We start from the raw sequence: 23,694 nt of genomic DNA on the forward strand, positions 1-23,694 counted from the left end.
GTAACAACATTAACAAAGTGCATTGTTAAAATAAGCATCTCACTGTAGCTCATTTGTATTTCACTCCTGTCTTTGACTCTCTGTGGAGCTGACTGTCTGGCTTTTTAAATAACTCAGCTTTTTCTCTGTGAAAAGGCCTCGTTGCCTTTGAAGATCTGTAACTTCACCCTGTGTTAACGTTTGCTTTATTTTCTCACAAGTCACTACATTTATTCCATGTGACTCCACACGTGGTAATTAAGTATCTTGTGTGGACACTTAGAGGGTTTGACTACACTTTAGTGGCCGTAAATTAGCATCCCGGCTCATGTGAACGAGGGCTTTGGTGCGAGCGTTCACTGTGTGCGAATTTTGACATTTTCTATAAATTTTGCTCTTTTCAGCTGGTGCTGCCAGAGTATCTCATCCACTTCTTCTTCTGTGTGATGTTCTTCTGTGCGGCTGAGTGGCTCACTCTCTGCCTCAACTTGCCACTGCTGGCTTATCATGTCTGGAGGTGGGTATCGTAACATAAAGGAACAGTACAATTCAGTACCGTTAAGTCTGCTTTACTTGACACTTTGATGTCACTTGATGAAACTTGCACAAAGTGCAGTGTGACCTGACTTGGAGCACCGCTTTCTCATTGCGATGCAGGTATATGAGCAGACCTGTGATGAGCTGTCCAGGACTCTACGACCCAACAACCATCATGAATGCTGACATCCTGGCCTTCTGTCAAAAAGAAGGCTGGTGCAAACTGGCTTTCTACCTCCTGTCGTTCTTCTACTATCTCTACGGGTACAAAACAATTTTTATGCCTTATGTCTTTGCTGTGAGAGTTTCAAAATAACACAAGTCTAGCTTGCACAGAACTTTAATGTATAATCTAGTGGTGTCCAGTCTGTAAAGACTGGGGAGTTACTGAACTTCATCATGAGCATATCTGCCGGGTTTGTAGTTGGTAAAGTCAAAACACTGATGCAAGTTAAGTATTCTTATTAAAAGTAAAGCCAGTAAGTCTCCTAGCAGTTAACACCACCATGTTGAGGCTACATGCAGCAGCCGGCTAGCTTAGCATAAACACTGGTTAAAAGTAAACTTGGCTCCACCCCCAAAGGTGACGAAATCAGATGACCAGCGCTTAAAGCTCACACAAATTGTCATTTTACACTTTGATTCCTGATCCAAAGCTATGACCTCATGGAGTCATAAAATCACCTGTAAAATGGTGACTTGTGGTTTCAACACTTAAGTTTTTGTACAAATTAAATTAGATAGATGATTAGATAATAGATTATTAGTTGTGTTAGTCTGTGAGCTTTACGATCACAGGTAGATGTATTTTATTACCTTTGGACAGAGCCAGACTTTTCACACCAGCCTCAAGGCTAAGCTAAGCTAAGCTAAGCGTTTCCTGGCTGTAAGTTCATATTATTTGCCATGCAGATACGAGATATATTCTCATCTAACTCTCAGCAAGAAAATATTTCCAGTTTTAGCTCACAGTTACCTCTTTAACAAAACAGGATGTAAAAATCCAACATGGCAATGCGTAATATTCTTGTAAAAACATTCAAAGTGTTTAACTTCAACTTTGTCTTTTCCTTCTAACAGGATGATTTATGTTCTGGTGAGCTCTTAAACCAGACGATGAAGGAAAAGGACCTGCATGTACAGTCGACCACCAGACACTAAGATACTGGTGCTGGAACACTGGACCTGCTGGAGAACATCGTTCAGCGACACAAGATGCCATTTCAAGCGGACGGACTCTCGACCCCACACACACACACACACACACACACACACACACACACACACACACACACACACACACACACACTCACACTCACACTCACACACTGTGCAGAGTGTCATTTTGGAAACATTTAGCCCGTTTTAAGCGAATATCTCAGTCGCAGCGTTCCTCTCATAAGCACTGTAGTTTAAATTTTAAGGAAATAAGGACAATGAATGGACAATTTTTTTCCCTTTTTTTTTTATTTTTAATGGTGTGGTGATTTTTGATGCGTGGGAATTTTTTTTCTTCTTTTTTCTCCTTTTGGTTCCCAACTTTTGAGTGTTTACTGATTAGGTAGACATTTTCAGGTGTGCGTTTCCTGTGAGAATCTGAGCTGCGTGCCGAACTGCATTAGCTTTTTCCTGTGAATTAGATTCTGGGCTTCAGCAGCTAACAGTCTATCTATACCTGCCATGTGATTCATCATCGTCAGTAAAACAAAGGACAAAGTGCAAACTAGACTTCTGTTCTCGCCTACAGATCCATATGGTCCTACTATGAACATTTCGGGGACTTGAAGGGGACAGTTAGGTACATCGAGGGCTGAAGTGCATGGGTTATTATCGCTTAGTGAAACATGTTGCACAGGGACAATCATAGTCCGGTTGTCAGTTTTCCAGCTGTCTGATGTATCGTTTCCATACTTCTGACCCATTTATCATCATCATCATGTAACTCCCATTGAAATCAATGGTAATTTGTTTTTTTTTTCTTTTAAGTGTGAATCAAGAGTAGACAGCGATGTGTATGTGACCTGTATTTCTGTAGAATCGCCCTCGCAGCTGTCCAGACATTCAAAGGTAGACTCAACAGTACAACAATATATTCAGCATTAGGCAGCAACAGTACTGTTATTCTCTGCTTTCGATCTTTGGTAGGAAAACTGCTGACGTGCCAAACTGTTGGATGTACCTTTTGGAAAATCCTAGACTGTTTCCCGTCATTGTGCATTTCCACATCAAATATTCCGCAGCATTAGGAGCTCCAGTGTTAATTTATTCTTTGTTTTTAATTTTACATTTTTGTGTCTTCGGGATATCAAGCACTCCTCGCAGCGTCGGCTCATTTCCAGAGTCAAATCTGGAAAGAGTCGAGGCCATTAGACAAAACTCGTCAGTAATCAAGTATTTATTGCCATTTTCAAATGTGTAAATTTATCAGGGAATGGGACGATCATTTGTCAGATAAAACTTTAATTTTTTTTATATTAGATCCCATCTTGTCACATCTAGGAAACGACGACTTAAGTTTATTCGAATCTAAATAAAATGATCCCACTCTGTTATCATGGACTGGAATGTTTTAACTCGGTAGCTTTAAAAGGAAAAGACTACATGAGCAGATGAAATTATTTATTATTCACATTTCGTTTTCTCTTATGATAATTATAAAAGGCCCATGAAAGCCCTACTGAACATATTTTACATCTGATTTTATGAAACAAGCAAAAACGTAGGATCTTCAAGGGATGTGACCGCCGACTCGGACCTTTTGAGATCATAAGTTTAGTAGCCAAAATGTCAAAAGTTGGAGCTGACATCTAACTTTAATTTATCCTTCTGCTCAAATGAGGGCATCGCTGCGGCAGAAGGCCTTTCTTCAGTTGATATTTACAACAAAAAACCTACAGTATTTTAACTGTAATTACAAAGACGCCGACAGCAGGATTTCCTCACAGAGACTTTCATTTGATTACAATGAGGATGAAAAACAGCAATATATTAAGAGTATTCTGTTAAAGTGCAAACCTCAGAGAATGCAGTTATATCTCTCACACACACACACACACACACACAAAAACTGCTCACAAACAGCAGAGTGTGAGGAAAAGGTGATACTTTCACAGCTTCAGGGATCACCGAGACACCGAGCGCTCTGTCGACGCCTCTCGGCCCTCTTGGTAGGCCGAGTACTTGTCCCGAAACTCGTGGAGGAAGTTGTATTGCTACGGAAGAGTAGAGTGAAGTTGTTAATGAACAGCAAAGCAGTAATTCTCACACACACACACACACAGAGAACAAACAGCAGTCAGACATGCTTTTCAAGCAGATGACAAAAACAAACTTGAGGTTTTGCTTTTTTTGTTGCCAAATAAAAACAAGCGAACAACTAAATGTCACATTAATGCTGACGACTGGCAGCTGAGAAGGCAGAAAATTAGCCTCATCAAGTACAATATGCAATGAACGTACAAAAGCTGAGAGAGAAGGAAGCGCTCACCTTCACAGTCTGAATGGCTCCTCCTCCTCGGTGCTCCCTGAGGACTTCGATGGCCTTGTTCACCGTCAGCGTTACAGACAGGTGAAGCAGCAAACAGGCGGCGACTGCACGGCGGAAGTCACGAGAAAGCCAGTGAGTCAGTGCAGCGAGTGAAATAAATTACATCTTTTTTTTTTTGACTGATTTTGACATTTCGCAGCAGGGCAAACTTTTGCAGTATCACATGACTTAGGGAATCTTAGGGTCTTAGTTCAAATTATAAGTTAAATATTCTTACTTAATCCAGAGCGTCCCAGGCCTCCGTAACAGCTGGGGGGGGGTGGAAAAAAAATAAATAAATAAATGAAATGTTCAAAATCAAATCAAATCAAATGTTAAACTCTGAAAGCATGTTTTCCAGTTGTGGCTGTTGTTCTGTTTGGCACTTGAAGGGTTTAAAAATGCTTCAGGCATCGTAGAGACACAAAAGGACACGTTTGTCACATGAAGCTGTCACAGGTGTCCATTTTCAACGTTAACAAGGGGGGGCTCAGAGTGCGCATGCTCGGACAGAAAGACGCTGCTTCACTTCTACAGCCGACTGCCTCGCACATCCAGCGAGTCCAGCCAGTTCGCTCCTGTTGCCTGGTGAGCGGCTTTATCAGCTCACCTGGGGATTCAAGAGCCTCTCAGGTGCCTTTCAGTAGTTTCTCCAGTTGATTTTACGTGTCCTGGTTTATATGCAGAGACACACTTTTACACTGAGCCTTTTACTCACGTCAAATTAGCATAAGATCTGAGTCAGGATAAAGTGTGCTGCTTCATGTCATCGCCTCATTTTCCCCCCCTTAAAACAAGAGACATTTAGTGTATTAATAAATAAACTGCCGTCTCATTAAAAGAAGAAACTCAGCAATAAATATTATGTTGTATATAATCCAATCAAAAGATGATCATTTGTCACACACAAACGCAGATTATTTTCTGTTAAATGAATCCTCTTTCTGTTCATGCAGACATGATCAGGTTCAGTGCGTTTCATGTTTGTGAACGCCCCACCGTTTCAACCAGCTGCCAAAGACAAAACATAGTTGGGGTGAGGGGTGTTTACTATCCTGCTCAAAGAGGGGAGAGGTTTAACCTTCTGAGCTGTTGTTTAATTGCTGGACTTTAAGTCTAAATGTGCTCCCTTCAATGAAATATACAGTAAATTATAACAATAAAAATGCAACCAGGAAAACAAGATTCATCAACAGCAGTCAACTGGTTTTGGCAGCATTATCAGCAGCGTCCTAACCTGCTTTACTATACTGTATACTATACTTTATTATACCCTGCACTCAAATCCAGAACAAAAACTGAACCGGGAAATGTGAAATAGCCTGACTGGACGCTCCTGTTTGTGTGCATTTTTGTTTAACGCTACACTTCAGGAAGGAAGCAGCAGCAGCTCACTCACTGGATCACGGTCCTCCTGTTGTTCTCGAGGCTGACCTGCAGCTCCTCGAGGATCTGGCAGCACTGCTCCAGCTCAGGAGCGTCTCCGTCCGGGAAGGGCATGTGGTGGACGGTGAAGCCGCGCTGCTGGTAGACGTCCAGCAGGGAGGGGACTCTGTACTTGTAAAGTTCTCCTCTGGTGCAGAAAACAAACACTTCCTGCACCCCCTGATTCTGGAGCTCCTCTGTCGACGAGAGAGAAAGCAACAAAAGCTGCAAACAGAATTTTCGTTCTCCGGGTTAATTTAGCTAAGCTAGAGCCTTTCCTTCTCATGATCATTTTAGGGGTTCGGGATGTGATGTACAGGTTAACCCCTGGCACACATTGTTGGACACCGAGGAATTAAACTTAATTTCATTGTTGCTGGAAATAAATTGCAGAGGACTGGAACAAAAAAAGGCTTATTTTCAAACAAGGCGGCTCAACTTCCTGCCATCCACTGTACGTGTTAAATTGTTACGACTATAATTAGACTGAGATACCACTTCGAATAAGTTTCGTTTCACTAATTTTAGCTGAAAGTCGCTCAAAACCCTCACTGTAAGAGCCACATTAAGATTAGATCAGACTTCATTAGTCTCGCAGTGGGGAATTTCTCATTAGAGCTGAAAAAAAATAATCAGTCAATTAATCACTTGACTGATCAACAGAGAAATGAATCGCTGGCTATTTAGTCAGTTTCCAAACAAGAATGGTAAACAATCTCTGGTTTTAGCTTCTTGAATGCGAGGACTGTGACAGCAAACTAAATCTCCTTGTTGTGCCGTTCAGACAAAACAAGCGATCTGTAAGATGGAACCTCGGACAACAAGAAATTGTGACCGTTGCTGCAGATTGTGTTGTCAGTAGCAGTAAAAGTGCGCTGATTTAACTTCACAACAGTCTCATTCTCACAAAATGGCTTTCGTACGCTACATTCCCCAAATCTACAAGCATCCATCCATCCATCCATTTTCTATACCGCTGATCCGTCAGGGTCGCGGGGGGAGCTGGAGCCAATCCCAGCTGACTACGGGTGAGAGGCGGGGTTCACCCTGGACTGGTCGCCAGTCAATCGCAGGGCCAACACACAAAGACAAACAACCACACACTCTCACACTCACACCTAGGGGCAATGTAGAGCAGCCAATTAACCTAATGTGCATGTTTTTGGTATTGTGGGAGGAAGCCGGAGAACCCGGAGAAAACCCACGCAGGCACAGGGAGAACATGCAAACTCCACATAGAAGGGCCCAGACCGGGATTCAAACCTGGAACCCTCTTGCTATGAGGCGACAGTGCTAATCTACAAGCATAATAAGTAAAATAAGATGTAGCTGTGGATGACAATACGGTTTGTTCCAGAACAGCAGTAAGGATGAAGGTCCTCTTACCAACATCTCTTTCCAGACTCCTGCGGATGTCTTTGTATTTGCATCCTGAAGTTAGATTTACAAAAACAAACAAACAAACAAAAAAAACATCAGTTGCACAAAACCTTAAAGTAAAGCAACAACAGTAACATGCAGAGATGCATAACATGACTGTACCTGGTAGTGCACATATGCCAAGAAACTGCGAGCACTCCACAATGGACAGAGGCAACCTAAAGGCCAGTCAAAATAAAATAATATCATGAACACAGCGAAACTCATCCCAACACAAAAGGAGGAAGTGCTGAGACTTTACCAGGAGATGTGAAAGGGAGTCAGCTGCTCCTCTCCAGCATCCTCCTCTTCAGATGAGGAGTCAAACTCACTCGTCCTCATGGCTTCAGGCTGTTCGGACGGTGGACAGGAAGTCACAGAACAAACGCACTCCGTAAAACACTTTCAGCCTGTTTACTTCACACTAGTGCACTTCGACTAGAGTTAATGTTAGCATCCAAAACCATGTCGATTAATATTTTAGATGTTTAGAAAAAGCACACAGTGTTTGCTGAGGATTATTATTGTATAAGCGAGGTTCAAGTCTTTGCAACGCAAAGCACCAGGCCACCGTAAACACCATCAGGCGTATAATGTTGATGTCGATTTAACTCTCGGGCATTTTGTTTTGTTAAACTTCACAAAATGGTATAATTTCATCCAGGATTTATGTCGTTGACTGGATAATATTGTGCAGGTCTTTATCCTACTGCGTGCAGTTTCCTTGTACTGCATAACTTCTTGTGATATTGTACTCAGCAAGCTAAAACCTTTAAACAAGCTAGCGCGTCGGTACGCAGCTAGGCTACACGCCAACCTGGAAACTATGACTTAAACATGCTATAGTCTGGCTAGCAGCTAGCTTTTTCTCCAGCACAAAAAAAAAAATAAAAAAATAAAGTATTAAGATTCCGATGAACACAACATATGATTTGCATTAAGAGTATTAATGTGAGAGGTGACGATACTGCGAAGCGTATGGCGAGAAATGTGTTGCTGCTGAATGCGGCTAACGCTGTGCACTTCACCCGACAGACCGAAAACTGAGAACAACTGAAGTTTTACATCACGATTAATCACAGAAGATTTAAGAAGATTTGTGCTGTGTTACAGAGATACGTAACGTGGCTAAATGCTTTGTCGTTTTCTGAATTCTCACCGGTCCAGGTCTGCTCCCGTCCACTGTTTTGACAGCTCCGTCAGCTGCTGCTTCGATTTGAAAACTCATTGAGCGCAGCAGCCAATCAAATTCAAGTACTCCCCTTAACCACGCCCCTCAGCAAAACAACGCAGTCACGTGTGCGCCCGTTTTAGTCACCGGAGTGAGACACAGGGGCGGAGTGAAGGGTGCGATCGGTGACAATATCCCTTAGTATCTTGGTTTTCTAAAAGTTGGCGACATAAAATGTTTATTTAATGATATTTAGCGTCTGAACCTGAATGGAATCGTACATTTATTAGCTGAAGTCCTTTCAAAATAAAGTACGTAAAAGAACGTATTTTTGTGAAGGTCAGGCGCAACACTAAGGAACTGTATGTAATTCCATCTCTCTAATTTATTAAATTTCCTTTTTTATTAGTCACAGGTCTTTTTTTGCTTTCTTATGGCTGATCTTATTAATATGTAACTTTATAAGAAATCACATTAACTAGACCTGCCACTGGGAAAAATAAAAATATTCACATTTCCAGTTTGTTGGAAACCTTCAAAATACGACTTAATGAGCCACGTTTTGCCAATTTAAAAAAAAATAGAAATGAATAAAATACTGAAATGAATTTTGACAGATTCATAAGAATAACCCAGCTCCAGTAACTCTCCGTACCACACAGCAGTCTTCCATCAGCCGCACTTCCTCAGTGAATCTCAGAGCTGCTCGCTGAGCATCACGCACGGAGCAGCGCGCAGCCAAACACCGCCTCCAAACACCGCAAATCACTCAAGTTTCTCCCCCACAAAGGAGGCAACACGGGAGACTTGAAGCGTCTTTGGATGAGCTGCATCTTCTCACATGTTGCGGGAGAAGCGACACTGAGGCGCTTTAACTGAGGTGGGTTTCTTTGGCTTCAGCACTCAGTCATTTTCTTTTGCTTTTCTTAAATTTTTAGACGCCACCGACGTTATAATCGTATTTGAAACTATGAAGATATGCTTCTAAATCGCTTTCACGCACGTCACGTCCTTGCAAACTACAATGAAAATATGATTTCTTCATATTTCAGTGAAAACGCAAAATGAAATTGTTTCCGTTGATGATGATTTTAAAAAGTGATTTTTACATGGCGCATTTGCGGTTTGAAAACGTTACATATTCCGTTTTTCCAGATTTTTGCTGATCCGTGCGTGTCCTTCTGTCAGCAGGCTTATTCTGTCAGATCTTGGCTCCTGCAGCCGTTTCCCCTGCAGGGCTGAGCTTTTTGGCTGGCTCGCCACTTCCTCAGCACAGGGTCTGCTGGCAGGGGCAACAACCGAGCAGGTACCACAAAACAAACAAGAACCAACTCCTTTAATAGGCTTTAATGCACAGGCAGAAAGAATAAATCCTGACAATGTGCATATTTTGTGTCTTAAACGCCGACTGCTCAAGTTAAATACAACGCAGATATCCAGTTTTTGTCTGTTTCGTATCATCTCGGCGTGCGTACGGTTAGGGAGAGGTTAGATGTTCACTTTGCTGCAGAACAACAGGCTGACCTTCCTGCTTTGTATCCGGTGTGTGAATGCAACACTGTCTGATCTCCATTTGGAGGGCAGGTCGAGTCTGACAGGAGGTCACACCTTCACCTGCACGGTGCAGTTAAGAAACTCTTAAGATTGAAATACCACGCAGGTAATCCAGGCCGCTCAGTTTGTGCACATCAACAGCCTGAGTGTTTGCAAACAGCACTGTTTGTGTGTCTCTCCCTGTGCAGGTCATGAAGCCTCAAGAGGCCGAGCTCGTCACTGAAATCTCCAAGGTATCCCACACCTTCCCTCAACAGCCCGCCTGGCTTTATTAAAGAGACAGTTTGAGAAGTCAGTAGCTGGTGAATAAACCACCACCTCTGATGTCCTGGTACCTCGGCTTCCAGTGGGCCTCAGAAGTGTAACGTCAGTGTTCTTGTGCCTCATTGGTGAACGTGAGTTTTTGACCAATTTGTGACCTCTGCTGTCCCGTCAGTTACAATGCATGGTCTCGGAGCTGAAGACGGGCTTCACCAGCGCCCTGCTGGAGCTCAGTCAGATCCAACATGGAGACACGTACCTGAGGGAGGAGCTGGAGGAGAACAGGAGGAGCTGCCAGAAGAAAGCTCTTCGGTTGGAGGCCCTGGTGGAGTCGCTGAGGGTGAGGCCGCTGAGAAAAATTAGAACGAGGAGAGTTTGGTCGCGGCTTGCGTTGTGGTCATGTGATGATTTAAAATCCGATCAATGACAGCCGCGTCAACAGCAACATAAAGACGCTCGTGACAGATAGAACACAGTATAAAACGATGAAGCCCACTTACTTCCGTCTCGTCATCCCACAGGAGGAGCTTGGAGTGATGCGGTGTCAGATCCTGCAGCTGTACAGCAACAAGCTGAGACCTCTGCAGGATGGAAGCAGCTCCACGTCCAAACCCAGAGAAAGGCAATATAACCACAGATAAGAATTAAAAATATAAGAACCAGCTTGGAATAATTAAATCACAGTCCAGGAGTTGGGTAGACTCAGACAAAGCGTCTTTCTCACTGCTGAGATCACATTTCTCGTAAACGTTGCTGCTCCTCGGTGTAAGACGAGGCTTTTCTGTCTAATCTTTATCATTTTGCTGCAGAGGACGAACACGTTTTTACTTGTTTTTTCTGAATCTCCCCGAGACTGAACGTTTAAACGCCTCAGTAAAAGCCTCAGACACATTTCATGCAGAATATTGTTGAGTTTCAGAACTGATGGTGAAGCAGTTTATTAGACACGTCAGACCTGCAGAGAGACATTTTGCCGTCTGTCCACTGTTACGCAGCAGCAATCCAGCAGAGTCGGCCTGCGAGTGTTCGTCTGCTCCAGCGGCCTGCCTGTCCAGAGGAAAACTGCTCCTCCACTGCTTCCTGCAGGGCCTCAAAGCAGGACTGAGCGAAGGCACAGGTGAGTGGCTTTTCACTGATTGCTGTCATGCATTTTGGATTTGAGACCAGAAACACCTGCTGTCGGTGGGGGCGAGTGGGGGGGTCAGCTGATCTAACTTTCCTCACTGTAAAGCAATTATAAATACTGACAATGGTAAACATGATTCAATAAGCCAAGTGGCCAGAAAAAAATCCTGCTACATTTTTTTGGTCACTTCCTCAAAGTCACCTGAGCAGCAGGTGCACCCAATTTATTTCTCTTAGCTACACTATATGGACCAAAGTATTGGGGCAGACATCTTTATTATTGAATTCGAGTGCAAGCCATTATTGAATTCAGGTGTGGATTTTTCAGGGTTTGGGCTCGGCCCCTGACTTCCAGTGAAGGGAAATCTTAATGCTTCAGCATACCAAGTCATTTTGGACAATGCTGTGCTTCCAACTTTGTGGCAACAGTTTGCTGAAGGTCCTTTTCTATTCCAGCATGACTGTGCCCCAGTGCACAAAGCAAAGCTCCATAAAGACATGGTTGGATGAGTTTGGTGTGGAAGAACTTGACTGGCCCACACAGAGCCCTGACCTCAACCCCATCCAACACCTTTGGGATGAACTGGAACGGAGATTGTGAGCCAGGCCTTTTGGTCCAACATCAGTGTGTGACCTCACAAATCCCCACAGAAACACTCCAACATGTTGTGGAAAGCCTTCACAGAAGAGTGGAAGCTGTTAGAGCTGCAGAGCTGTCTGTGTGTTTAGAATGGGATGTCATTAAAGTCCCTGTTGGTGTGATGGTTAGGTGTCCCAATACTTTTGTCTATATAGTGTATATTTATATGATCACAGAACACTTGTGCTGGAAACTAAACATGTGAAAGACAGGTGAAAGCCACCTTTGTGTAGGTTTAATTAAAATTCTCTTTTTTTAATGCAGATGCACGACATCAGGTGGCGATGCAGCTTCTGCATTCTGAGTGGGAGTACGTGTCCACTTTGAACCAGCTGTATGAAAGATACAAGACCCCACCAGCTCACCAGATGACCGTGGAGCCGTAGTGAGTGTTACATCATCACGGCATAAATTGTGACACAGATGCTCAAACTGAACCTAAATCACCTCTTCTTCTCTTTGACATGAAAGCATGAGCGGACACAAAGTGCGCCCCTGCAGGCCAGGTGCAGGAAATGCGATATCATGTCATTTGGTTTTTTTTTCTGTGTGTTGTGATCCAGTCAGACGTACCTGAAGTTTGTGGAGCAGCTGTTACAGAGACATCTGCTCTTCAGAAACACCCTGCAGGAGCGACTATCCGCTGAACACTGGAAATCTCTGGTCGGAGACATTCTGGTGCAGCTTATTGGCCAAAATGACGTAAGCTGATGTTTTGTGTTGTTTGGGGTTCTTATGACCATCAGTCTCCCTTACGCTGAACACTGAGGGAACTCACGATTGCTCCGATTTGGGTTGTCCAGACGACCTTCTCAGAGATGTACCTTGGATACACGACCACACTGGCCTCGTTCCTCTCGCTGGAGTTCAACAGACTAAATCGCCCTGAGAAAAGTCAGAAAATGCAGGTACATTTTCACTGACATGGCAGAAGCATCACTCACAGAAAGCGGACACGCTGGTGGATTATTTTTCTGTCTCCGTTTAACAGAACGGCCAGATGGAGCGAGAGGAAATGAAACTGCTGTCCCTGCTGTTGGCACCCGTGTCGCGCATACACGGCTACCTGAGCCACATCCAGGTGAGTCAGCAGCCGCAGTGAGCGAGCGGTGAGGCAACAGTCAAGCCAATGTGCAGCCACAAAGTGATTCAGAGCAGAGGACAAAAGCCGTGAGGATGGTCCCTGTAGAAGACATGCAAAGCGTTAAAGGCAAAGTGAACCTTTGATTGCACGTTTAGAGGTGACACACAGGTTATAAAATTGTCTATTTAGTGCTTCATTTAAAAAGCTGGAGTTAAGCTGAAAATTGGACCTTCCAGCAGCTACATTTTTGTCCCTTTTCCCTCTCCAGAACTTGTTGCAGTGGACAGGTAAAGAGCATCCCGACTGCAGCCTCCTGCTGGGAACTGAGCGAGCGCTGAGGAGCGTTTTGTCCCGCTGTCATGCGATCCTGGAGGAAGACGTCCGGTGGGAGGAAGGCGAAGGATCTGGACAAAGGTCAGGGCATCGAGAGAAAGATTTGAACAGATGTTGACGTTTTTATCAAATGTTTGTGTGCGTGTGTGTGTCTTCGGCTCATCAGCACTTTCAGAGACTCAAACGTTCATCTGTTCTTGAACAGCTGCTCCGGTGCAGCAGCTGGTGGATCTTCTGCAAACTGCTGCAGGAGGAGCCAGCAGACCAGAGAGTCTCAGCAGGAGGCCAACGCCGCAGCTCAGAGGTGAGTGTCGCCCCCTCCTGGCTTCAGACAGTACAGCAAGGAGAAAGGAGAGCCTGCGGTGCAAACGGGGATGACGACAAGCTCACACAATCTGAAAGCCCCATTTGATTTGGCTCATTAATTTAAAATGCTTACCTTCCAGGCATCAATTCATGTCAATGCAACTTACAGATATTATGCAGTTTATATTTTGTAAAGGCTCTATTATCGCTGGCGACAACATGGTCTTTTGTCATCCTGATAGCAGCGACAGGAAGTATTAAATCTCATCCGTCATCAGTGAAGAGGCAGGTGTGAATACAGACAAGTGGCAGTAAACAAAAGCATCGTCGTCATGTTGTGGTTGTGCTGCGACAGGCGGCATCATCTCAGCTGCAACACTTCAGCCGAATGCTGCCCACAAGCACATTAAAGGGCACATCTGCAGTTATGGAAGGAGTAAATGTGAAAAAATTCAAACATCCAAAGCACATGATTTTTGTATTAAAGAGGATAAAACTTCCTCGGAACAAGAGAGCAAACAGGAAATGACAGGAAAAGGACAAGGATGATAGGAATGAGTTAATATGAGTTGAATTGAGTTGAATCTAAAATCTAAAATCAGAAAGATTTTGCTGAACTTAGATAAAGTAAGAGTACCTCAGAGTTGTGCTTATGAACAGCACCTGAGTAGATGCACTACAGATTTTCCTGTCACCCTCCCAGTTGATGTCGTGGTGCAATAACTTCCACCCTCCTTCCCTTAAGAGACGACCAGCAGGCCGTCAGCCTCACCAACGGAGTCGACGGCGGTCACTCGATGCGTCTGGAGTGCTGGTCCTGCAGCCCAGTGAGGAGGAAGGTCTGCGGAAGAGACCGGACCACCCAGAACCAGCCGGCCCGTGACTGTGGACACGCCTACTGCTCCCTCCTGACTCCCGACACTGCCGGATGGGGAGAGAACAGCGACTCGGGCCAGGGCACCTTCAGCCAGCCCACCGGGAAAAGCACCAACGAGTTGGAGGCACCTCACACCAACCACAGCGTTGAGGACGGCGAGACAGACCAAGATGACACCTCAGCCTTCGACTACTCCTCTGTCACTTCCTGCAGCCCGGACGGCACCCTGCGCAGGGACATGATGGGCAGCAACAGTGGGGAGGATGAAGACGAGGACAGCCAGGTGCCCGTGCTGTTAAAGCCCTCATACAGCCAGCAGCAGCAGCAGCAGCAGTCGCCCAGAGAGAGGACTGTGTGTCTGAGGTGGCAGATTCCCAGACTGACCCCTCACCCTCCTCTGAGAAACACCGCAGGGTCGTGCGTGGACGGGCCGACGCCGTGCCTCATCAGCTCCTACGGGAAGAGGCTGGTCAGCGTCAGGAAAGGGTCGCCTCCTTTGCATCCAAAAAGTGCCTTCAGGCCCATCTGGGATGATCCATCCAAACAGGTACTTCGTTTTCTCTTACACAAGCACCGTGGTTTGTCCACACTGGGCCCACGTACACAGGAAGTGATGCCAGTGTGGTGTAGTAACGCCGTGACTGATGTTTTCAGGACTTTCAGTTTTTGAAAAACAGTGAAAATGCAAGAATGTGTTGATCTCTTGTCTGTGTGCATCAAACCCTCTTGTTGTCTTGTCACACCAAATTCCACTTAAATCTGTCAACAATACTGTCGGATGGGAGATGGCAAAGCACATTACAGGGGACTCAGAATAGACAGGCTTAAAAAGAAAAGTCAAATACCCACACAAAAACCAAAACTTGGCAGCATCTTGTCGCTCAGCATTTCCTGACACCTCCAATGTGGCAGAATATTGTTAATCTACTCCCGTTTCTCCAAATACCATTTGATCCTTAAGTCAACTCACCCCGTTTCCCTGGCATCTCTGTTCAGTTCTATGGCTTCCTGTCAGTAGTGTTGTCAAACCTGCTCTCTTTTATCGCCACATTGCTTCATGGACCAGGCTGACTCAGCTCCAGAGAAAGACAGCAGACAAGGATTCATTCCGATCCAAGCCCCAGCGAGGCAAAGCTTTCAGAATTTCAACCCGAGCAGAGAAAACCTGAGGTACGAGCCTTCGTCGGGTCGCATTATGACAGCGCTAACACTTTACAGTAATAACTTTAACACCTGGGTTAACGAGATTAACTTGTACCTGTGGCATCTCTTCAGACCAGGCCTGTCTCAGCAGCAGCGAGGCAACCACGCGGCAGCCATGAGCGGTGGAGGACTGTGGGACGACAGTGAGGACAGCGAGGGACCCTGCAGCACAGTTTGAAGCCCCTGCTTCCCCTCCCTAAAGTCAGGAGGCCCATCATGAAAACTGTCACACACAAAACCCTGAAAACACAACCTGTCGTGAGCCCAGTTTGTGATTTCTTTGGGGGATGTGTTTTCTGACAAGGCCCCGACAGCAAAGCAAATGCATGAATGACTGCCGATCTGTTTGGCTGTTCGGTCCTTCAGAATTACACTTTGACATGTAATGATGTTTGGGCTTTGTTTTTTTTTGGTATTTGTGTATATATGTCAGCAAAAGGATTACATGACAAGAAAATCTTTAAGTTTTTCTTACTCAAAAAAGGCTCATGCCTCACCCCCTTTCTAAGTCAACAAATAACTAATTAAAACTTATCAGAAAAATGAACATTTGAACAAACGTCAGTGTGATGAGAAACCACCATTGGGAAAACTTTCATCCTACGTGTATTTTGAGATTTTAGTTTGGCACATGTCCCATCTGCTAACAAGGAGGCTGTACCGCAGCCAACCACCAGGGGGCATTCAGGCCGTGAGTCAACGACTCTCTGCTGTGTGTGTGTGTGTGTGTGGCTCTTTAAACATCCGTGACAGAGGAAGAGTGTGTTACTGAAGAACACATAACGTGTTCATCAGTGAGGTCTCATGGATTTTGTTGGACAGAAACATTCCCTGCTAAACAAAGCTAGCCAGATGCTAGCTGCATATTTAAGCAAACAGACAAGAGACTCTCACAGAGAGCAAATAACCAAATATCAGATTATTTTTTCTATCATTTCCTCAGTCTTTTCAACTTACTTCCAACACCTTTGGCCCATGTGAGAGAGTTAAACAGACAGTAAAAGAAAAAAAAATAAAGAAATAAGAGGAGAAATGAGTAGTTCAGTACAAAATAAGACTGGGTGATTTATTAATCTCATCAAGACCATTAATACAAAGCAGTTAAAAGGCCACATACCATCAAATAAACCGACTGCTGGATCAAGCTGTTACAGTGCCACTGGAGGAAAAACCAATGTGTCATTCTGTCAGGGCTGGGGTTTACAAAAGGAAAAAACAACACAACATAGAAAATGAAAAGAACATTTTGGCAAAATTAACCCCACCAATACTGACTTGGGAAATGGACTGAACATGAGTGAACACGACAGTGAAGTGACTTGACTTCAGCTGTTGATAACAATCCTCCACAACTTCTCTTTCACCTCGAGTTTGATCGCTTTAATCGGCCCTCACGACCTGCACAAAACGCAGCGAGAGGCGGAGGAGGCCGCTGTGAGGAGAAAAGAGGGCACAACTGATTTAAAATAAAATAAATGTGTTTTTTTTTTTTCTCTTGACGCTTTCTGAAACCCAACTCGTGTTGGTCAGACATCCTCGGGTGTTTTCTCTCACAAACATCATGGGGATAAAAGTGAGGCGGTAGACTCGGGGTTCTTCTGCCCTGATCCATGTAGAAAGTTGAGTTGAACAGTTGCATAGGACCACTGCATTTACAAACATGACCTATAACAACTGTGGCTCTTCAACAGTACAGCCTAAAGTGCACAAAGTGTGTTTCTCGGAAAAAAAAAAGTCCAATTCTTCACTATGCTCAAATACTTGAAGCTGAATATATGCAGACTTATATTCAGCTGCAACTGTAATACCATCCCAACCTCTGTTGAATGAGTGTTAGCATTAAAAAACCTTTGAAAAGGAGAAAAAGGCAATTAGTAGGACGTACAAAGTGAAGCACACATCTAAGTAAGTGCTTGGCATACTGAACTATATATTTTCTTTTCATTGCTTCAAAACAGCTAAGGGGGCAGGGAAGAAAAAAATGGCTTTCCTCAGTTAATACTCCCAGTGTTTCAACTGGAGATTGTCTGTAAGTAAGTTAGTGACAGTGACCTGTTTTTTATTTTCTTATTTTTTAGTTGTTTTTTTTTTTCCTTTTTTTTTTTTGTTTTATCCGACTGTAGCAGCATTGGATTATTAGGCAATAGTCAACTGAACAGATGCGGATGAGGGTACAATACAACAGGGAGAGAAAAAAACTTGTCACTTTATACAAATTATTTAGTTAGTGTATACATGTTATATATACACAGTATCCACAAACATGTACAATTTCATAGTGTATAGCTTTGTTCTAAACATTACATAGGCAACTTTATCTTTTAGCATTTTAGACACCATTTGCTTATTTCTGTAAAGTAGAAAACAAAATAAAAGGCACATCTGAGCATGATGCATGGATTATTTCAGTCTTTCCAACATGAAACAAAATGTTTTCAAGCAGAAAAAGAGAGAGAGAGAGAGAGATACACAGAAGAAATGTGGTTAAAAAGTTCTTTTTCTTTTTTGTTTGTTTTTAATTTTTCCGGTATTTCGAGCAGCCACTGGGGGGAGCTGTCCCAGCTCTGGTGGGAGGAAGCGTGCTTCTAGTGCTGAGTTTTAATACCAATGAAGAAGAGTTGGTCATGAGGGCTTCTGGAGAAGAGCACAGTGTCAAGACAGCAGCGCACGTCCGTAAGGGGATCGCTTAAGACATCGGCTTTCGAAGCGTCGGAGAGGGGAGAAGAACTCGCGTCTCCGTCCCCACCTCGTCCACGTCCTGGATCGGTGCTGTTTGATATCGTGGCGGACGTCCCTCCGTCGCACACAACGCAGAGGGACATTTTCAATAGTCTCATCGAAACCTGCTGACTCTGCCCAAACTCGCTGTGCAAATGGAGTGTTCTCGGCTCTCGTTGTCCAATCCGGGCCGAGAGGACCGGAGCCTGGGGTCAGAGGTCACCGCTGTTGGATCTTTAAAAGGCAACGTTTTGTGGCTGCGGAGAGGCCTGTCTTCAGACAAAAACAAAACAAAACAAAACAAACAGTCTGACAGTTTGACTCACGTCGTTACAGTCACAGTGTACAGTTGAGATACAAGGTGGGGGATTCAGTGTCGCCTCCTCTACGTGTTTCTTTTAACGTCACATTTGTTTAAAAAAGAAAGAAAGAAAGAAAGAAAATCCCTTATCCCCCTGCATAAAATAAGACTTTGGCAAGTGTTTCTTTATCAGTTTATAGGACAAAAAAACAAAACAAAAAAAATCTGTGGAAATGTCTGCTGCTCGCGCTCGCTGTCCAACAGCTACGTCTAAGTGGATCGTCGAGGAGGTGGAGGTGGAGGAGGAAGTGGAGGTGGAGGAGGAGGTTGTAAAAATCTGCGAGCTGCAGTAGGACGACAGACGACGTCAATGCCCAAAGAAACAAAGCACGACAGTTGAGGCTACGAAGTCCAAGGCCTCCACGTTCACCCCACCCTGACAGACGGGTGGGACGTGGGTTACGTGTGGGTTACGTGTGGGTTACGAGTGTGAAGGGTGAGAACTTTCATCAGGAGCAGACGGTTCTGCTCCGCGCAGAGGAAAAAAAGAAGACACAAAACACTCAACTCCTTGTTGTTTATTAGCTGGCACACCGGTGTGGGTTTCTCATTGGCACAGAGGGTTTATGGTGAAGGCGGAGCTACTGATCCCCTGAGAGGCACAGCGGGGGTGCGATAGGTTAATGCAGAGGGCGGTGGGTGGAGTTAAGAGTGTGTGTGTGTGGAGCAGTGTAATTCTTTCTGATCAGTAGCTTTGAGTCCACTGTGTCTTTGTTTGCAGGAGACAGTTTGAAGTTTGCATTTCACCTCGAGGTGTTAAAAATAAAAACGCACAGCGCAGACTCACTGGCTGCTGTCGGTGTTCTCCACCAATGAGAGGCCTTGTAGTGGCGGCTGCAGCAGCTCCCTTTTGTATGTCTTTGGTGGGAGTTTGGGGAGTTGCGGGCTGGAGTTGTGGCGTGGGGGCACAGGTGGAGCCGTGATGGGAACAGGAAGAGGACAGAGGCTGTTCTGGCTGGCGCTTAGCGGGCAGCTCCGCCTGGGGACGCGAGGCGACGGCGTGCTGGGCGGGGTGTTCGGGGAGCTCGGCGAGCTGCTGAAGTCCCAGTGATATCGGCCCACGGGGGAAGGCTGCAGGTTCAGGGGGTAGTTAATGAAGATCTCTGGGGGCCGCTGGGGCACCGGGGGAGGCGTGTCCGGCAGAGGGTCGCGGGGCGGCGGCGGAGGAGGGCTTGGCAGGGGGCCGTCGCTCGGGGGGCCGTTGTAGACCCCTGGACGAGGCTGGTTCCTGGGCACGGGAGGGGGCACCCGGGGAGGGATGGCTGGGGGGCTGTCGGACCTGGAGCTCAGCTGAGACACAGAGAGACAGGACCGTGTCAAAACGAGATGCACTCCTGAACATGCACCCCCCACAAGGGGTCAGAAAGAATAATTGAGGGGTTCATGAGATGATAACAAAAGAGGACAACATATTTACGTCTGATTTTTGCTCTTTCGGATATTACCAAGTACGCCTGCTTCTTTGAAACAGTCCTTGTGGATGCATTCATCACGTCGGTAATCATCAGTGCTCAATAATTTAATGCAAGTACTAAAATATGGAAATTACTTAAAATGTCCATCCCCAGTTTCATTCCTCATGAATTCATTTACAGCAGAGGAGATGCGGACTTTTAACTAAAAACATTTTGACCTTTAATAATTCGAGATATGTATTTTTAAATACAAAAAACACCCCCCGACATTAATTCTCTGCTGTCACTGCTGTAAAAAACAGGTTGCACACGCCCGTTTACACCAACGCACACCGCGGTGGCGTTTCATTTTCACGTTCACCTCAAATCAAACCGAGTTAAGGTGTTGTAATAGTGCACTGCTCTTACTTTGGCTTCAGACATCGCATCTTTCCTTCGCGGCGGCAGAGGAGGCGGCTTCAGCTGCTCCTCGACGAGCTGGTGGAGGCTGCCGCAAGACACAGACTGGAACTCTGTGGAGTTAAACAAGAAAAGGTAAAGAACGTGAAAGCACTCGTACAATGATTCTCCGACCGCTGAGAACTTGAAAACTGAAAAGCCCACAACACTCACTCAAAGGCTGAAGATGAACTGGAGCACATGTACCTGTAAATCCAAAGGGAGAGAGAGCAGACGTGTGATTTTCCTTCCAGTTTCTCACTTGTACACAAACCTCAAGCTCCTGACTGGCTTTCGTCAGCTTCTCTTGTTAAAGAACATTACGGCTGCGTGTCAGCATTCAGACGGCGGCTCGGGACTGTCCACTTGGCCACAGTTTGAAGTTTACTCTTTGTGATAACAACAATAATATCTGACGCAGCTGAAAGTCACATAATGCACTGAATCTGTAAGACACTACAAACATAGTGCAGATGTGGGAGATACTTTCTCCTTCCTCTTCAATACAAACCTGAAAACATCGTCGGATATTCCTAAAGGGGTACGACAGCGAGAATCTGTGCAGATCCGAGCGTCTGAACTCACCGCCATAGGAGCTGCTGAGGTCGTGCTCCACGAAGACTGAGCCGAGTTCGGAGGAGGCCGACTGCGGAGGGGTCGGCGTGTTCGGAGAGGTGGGCACCGAGGCAGACGCCGGCGTCTCCGGCTCCGTCTCGGCGATACTCCGGAAGGTGATCTTGTGTGGGGGCTCCCTCTCCAGGGGGACAGGGTGGCCCTTCAGGGTGCCAGAGGTAGACGTTCGCACAGGCCGGGTCCCCGGGGATTTCAGAGTGTATATGGTCTTCCTGGGCTGCAGGAGGAGAAACAGAAAACAGTGAGACAAACCCTTCACCTCAAAAGGCAAATATTTGACTTGAAGGCTTTTGGCGCAAAATGTTAACACTGCAGGAAAAATTGGCTTGTTTGTCCCATTTTGTTTGGCATGTAAGTCCTTCATTACACATACAGCACATTGTAGATATACTCTCCCAAATGAAATTCTGTTTTTGAGTTAATCCACATCCCTATTCACAAGATGGGAGTTAAAACATCATCCGTTACTTCATACATAATAAAGCTCCTGTGTAAACTGTCCTCAGTGAGATCTGTGGATTATTTTGTGCATTTTGCCTGCTCAACTATACGGAAAAACGTTGCTGTCAAATGGCCAATGAAACGCTACAGACCACCAAAACAAGCATCCTGCCCTTCAGTTTTAATCAGAGACCCAAAGTTTTCTTCTCCAATTTGCTGTACACACAGGGCGCCAGACCGAAAACTAAAATGGCGCCAAGCATCAGTGCGACGACAAGGCGACGGCTGCTCACGCTCTGCAGTCTGAACACTTACAAATCGGGGAGCCTGCCGGCAGTTGCGTGGCTCAATTTCCAGAGATATTTTGAACAGGTAGTCAGCAAACTCGTTCTCACTCCTGTTGCCCATCGGGTTCAGGTTCTCGAAGAACCTCTGTGCAACAAAAAAGAAGAGACGTGTTTTGAGTTCAGCACACGTAAAGCACGTTGAAAGAGCACAGGGAACATTAGGAACATGAGCGCTCACCCGGATTTCGTGCTCCACCTTCAAACAGTACGGCTGGTTCTGATACTGCTGGATCTCTCCTGTGATTTCAGCCACTTTCCTCCTCTTGCTGAAGTTGATCAGCTCCTTGCCGTGGCGTTTGAGGAAGTCCGGGTTGCCCTCCTCCGTCTTCAGGATGTTGGTTAAATAGATACCTGAGGATGACGTTGAGTTTGATGGCGGTCAAAAGGGAATCAAAACGGATGGGATCACTTGTAGTGTATGCACAGTAGCATTGTGATGACTCACCAAAGAAAGGCACACAGGGTGGGTTTATTGACTTCAGTTTAGCCAAGTATTTCTTAAAATGGTCCTGGCTCAGTTCCACAGCGTCCTCCAGGATTTTCTTTTTCCTCTCTGGTATTGCCTGTGAATGCAGGAGGGAGCAAACAACCCATAAATTATGTTCTGCCCACCAGTCGAGCATATGATTAGAATGCATGTCAAAAGAATAAACATCAGGGGCCGTGTTCTTAAAGCACAAGAGGAGCACAAAGAGTCGCTCCTTGTGATGAAACTCAGTGAAGTAGTTCTTGGAATTACGATGTTTTCCCAGAGCCCCCATGAGCGCTGCTCGCACAGGAGAAAATGGCAGAGACACAAAGAGGTGAGAGAAATATTCTCCAAACAGGCTGACTGACAGTGAGTTAATGAAACGCTACAGACGGGATTGTGTGAAGGTCATGTTTCTGGTTGATCTCATATAAGATCTCATACCACAGTAACGCCAGAAATTAAAAAATATCTGAGGTCACAGTAAAAACTTGTTCCTCTGTCCAGTTGGATTTGACTTAACATTACACTCCTACAACAGCACTGAACTCACAATGGAGGGGGGGGGCAAACAAACAAACAAAAAAAAAAAACACCAAAAAAACTCTTTTTATTCCACACATTCATTCCACCCACTGCCTTAACATTCCCACAATGCACCTGGACCACTGAGAGCTAAGTCAGCAATTCAGCTGTGTTCAGCCTCAAGCAGAGATCAGGAGGCAAGAGGTCTGCTAAGCTCACGTCTCCACACCACTACATTATTATTTTTTCATTTTCAACATTGTAGGTTCAGCCTCATCTGACTCAAGTGACATCACGTGGGGCAATTTATCAGGTTTAAGGTATGTACTTGTACCCCCACCCGCCCCGAAGCCTATGACCAGATGCTGATATGTGAAGTCAGCACATATCAGAGCAGGTGGTCACAGTTTTCCTGTGGCTGGACTCACCTCAAAGGTGTGGTCGAGCCTGTAGACTGGGACAGAGTTGATGGCACTGACCACCTCCAGGACACCGTTAAAGTTGTTGAGCTCCTGGAACACCTGCAGGATCTCAATGACGCGTGACAACACGGCCACCCTCTCCTCCAGGTTCATCGTTTCTACAATACACCTGAGAACGACCGACACACAGTCACACACATTTGTTCCATTTGGTCATTTAGCTTATTTTGGTGAATAAAATATCCGAACCCTTAGACTCACTTCTCGAACCACAGCGTGAGGTTGGTGGTGTGGCGGATCATGCGCAGCAGGTTCGGCGAGTTCTTCTCTTTGTCCTCTTTGGTCCAGACGCTGCCGACCAGCTCGGACGGTCGGACGGCTCTGCGGAGGAAGAGGGCTTTTAATTTTCAGACAGACCCGAGTGAGGCGATACTTTTATTCTGCAAATGTCTCATCTCTAGCAAGATTGTCTTACTGATGTGAAT

At 45.3% G+C, this 23,694-nt stretch overlaps 4 protein-coding genes and 1 long non-coding RNA gene across 13 annotated transcripts in view; 3 read left to right on the forward strand and 2 right to left on the reverse strand.

The window, feature by feature from the left end:
• cnih1 (cornichon family AMPA receptor auxiliary protein 1) overlaps window positions 1–3,573 on the forward strand; it is a 7,405-nt gene extending 3,832 nt beyond the window's left edge. Inside the window, exons 3-5 of the mRNA XM_046413066.1 lie at window positions 384–496; window positions 637–780; window positions 1,597–3,573. Of these exons, the coding sequence (XP_046269022.1) occupies window positions 384–496; window positions 637–780; window positions 1,597–1,624 (285 nt within the window). The 3' untranslated portion in view covers window positions 1,625–3,573. The remainder of the gene's footprint in view (window positions 1–383; window positions 497–636; window positions 781–1,596) is intronic.
• On the reverse strand, window positions 3,451–10,969 carry cdkn3 (cyclin-dependent kinase inhibitor 3). 8 transcript variants are annotated; one of them, XM_046413060.1, is made up of 10 exons: window positions 10,828–10,969; window positions 10,373–10,453; window positions 10,132–10,221; window positions 7,149–7,237; window positions 7,010–7,065; window positions 6,854–6,898; window positions 5,442–5,664; window positions 4,281–4,312; window positions 4,004–4,107; window positions 3,451–3,728 (listed from the first exon to the last, which is right to left on the reverse strand). In XM_046413060.1, the coding sequence occupies exons 4-10, from the start codon at window positions 7,226–7,228 to the stop codon at window positions 3,639–3,641; spliced, it is 630 nt and encodes a 209-aa protein (XP_046269016.1). In that variant the 5' UTR covers window positions 7,229–7,237; window positions 10,132–10,221; window positions 10,373–10,453; window positions 10,828–10,969; the 3' UTR covers window positions 3,451–3,638. The 8 variants fall into 8 exon arrangements, with proteins under 8 accessions (XP_046269016.1, XP_046269017.1, XP_046269015.1 ...); XM_046413061.1 differs by having other exon boundaries at window positions 10,132–10,218; window positions 10,373–10,470; window positions 10,828–10,963; XM_046413059.1 differs by having other exon boundaries at window positions 10,373–10,470; window positions 10,828–10,963.
• Window positions 9,261–10,207, forward strand: LOC124071965. Its single transcript, XR_006845424.1, has 3 exons — window positions 9,261–9,363; window positions 9,800–9,844; window positions 10,048–10,207. It is a non-coding gene; the product is annotated as an uncharacterized LOC124071965 (long non-coding RNA).
• Window positions 10,782–15,927, forward strand: LOC124071951. 2 transcript variants are annotated; one of them, XM_046413042.1, is made up of 10 exons: window positions 10,782–10,989; window positions 11,902–12,022; window positions 12,201–12,339; window positions 12,441–12,545; window positions 12,629–12,718; window positions 12,990–13,135; window positions 13,260–13,358; window positions 14,106–14,784; window positions 15,304–15,407; window positions 15,513–15,927. In XM_046413042.1, the coding sequence occupies exons 1-10, from the start codon at window positions 10,797–10,799 to the stop codon at window positions 15,616–15,618; spliced, it is 1,782 nt and encodes a 593-aa protein (XP_046268998.1). In that variant the 5' UTR covers window positions 10,782–10,796; the 3' UTR covers window positions 15,619–15,927. The 2 variants fall into 2 exon arrangements, with proteins under 2 accessions (XP_046268998.1, XP_046268999.1); XM_046413043.1 differs by lacking the exon at window positions 10,782–10,989 and adding an exon at window positions 11,083–11,210.
• A 553-nt stretch (window positions 15,928–16,480) lies between these two features.
• sos2 (son of sevenless homolog 2 (Drosophila)) overlaps window positions 16,481–23,694 on the reverse strand; it is a 33,196-nt gene continuing 25,982 nt past the window's right edge. Inside the window, exons 15-23 of the mRNA XM_046413025.1 lie at window positions 23,471–23,590; window positions 23,216–23,378; window positions 22,239–22,356; window positions 21,972–22,144; window positions 21,762–21,878; window positions 20,958–21,222; window positions 20,547–20,579; window positions 20,343–20,446; window positions 16,481–19,809 (exon numbers count right to left, since the gene is read on the reverse strand). Coding sequence (XP_046268981.1) covers window positions 19,303–19,809; window positions 20,343–20,446; window positions 20,547–20,579; window positions 20,958–21,222; window positions 21,762–21,878; window positions 21,972–22,144; window positions 22,239–22,356; window positions 23,216–23,378; window positions 23,471–23,590 — 1,600 coding nt within the window. The 3' untranslated portion in view covers window positions 16,481–19,302. The remainder of the gene's footprint in view (window positions 19,810–20,342; window positions 20,447–20,546; window positions 20,580–20,957; window positions 21,223–21,761; window positions 21,879–21,971; window positions 22,145–22,238; window positions 22,357–23,215; window positions 23,379–23,470; window positions 23,591–23,694) is intronic.

The sequence above is a fragment of the Scatophagus argus genome, chromosome 15 (genome assembly GCF_020382885.2).
Source record: "Scatophagus argus isolate fScaArg1 chromosome 15, fScaArg1.pri, whole genome shotgun sequence".
NCBI classification, from domain to species: domain Eukaryota; kingdom Metazoa; phylum Chordata; class Actinopteri; family Scatophagidae; genus Scatophagus; species Scatophagus argus.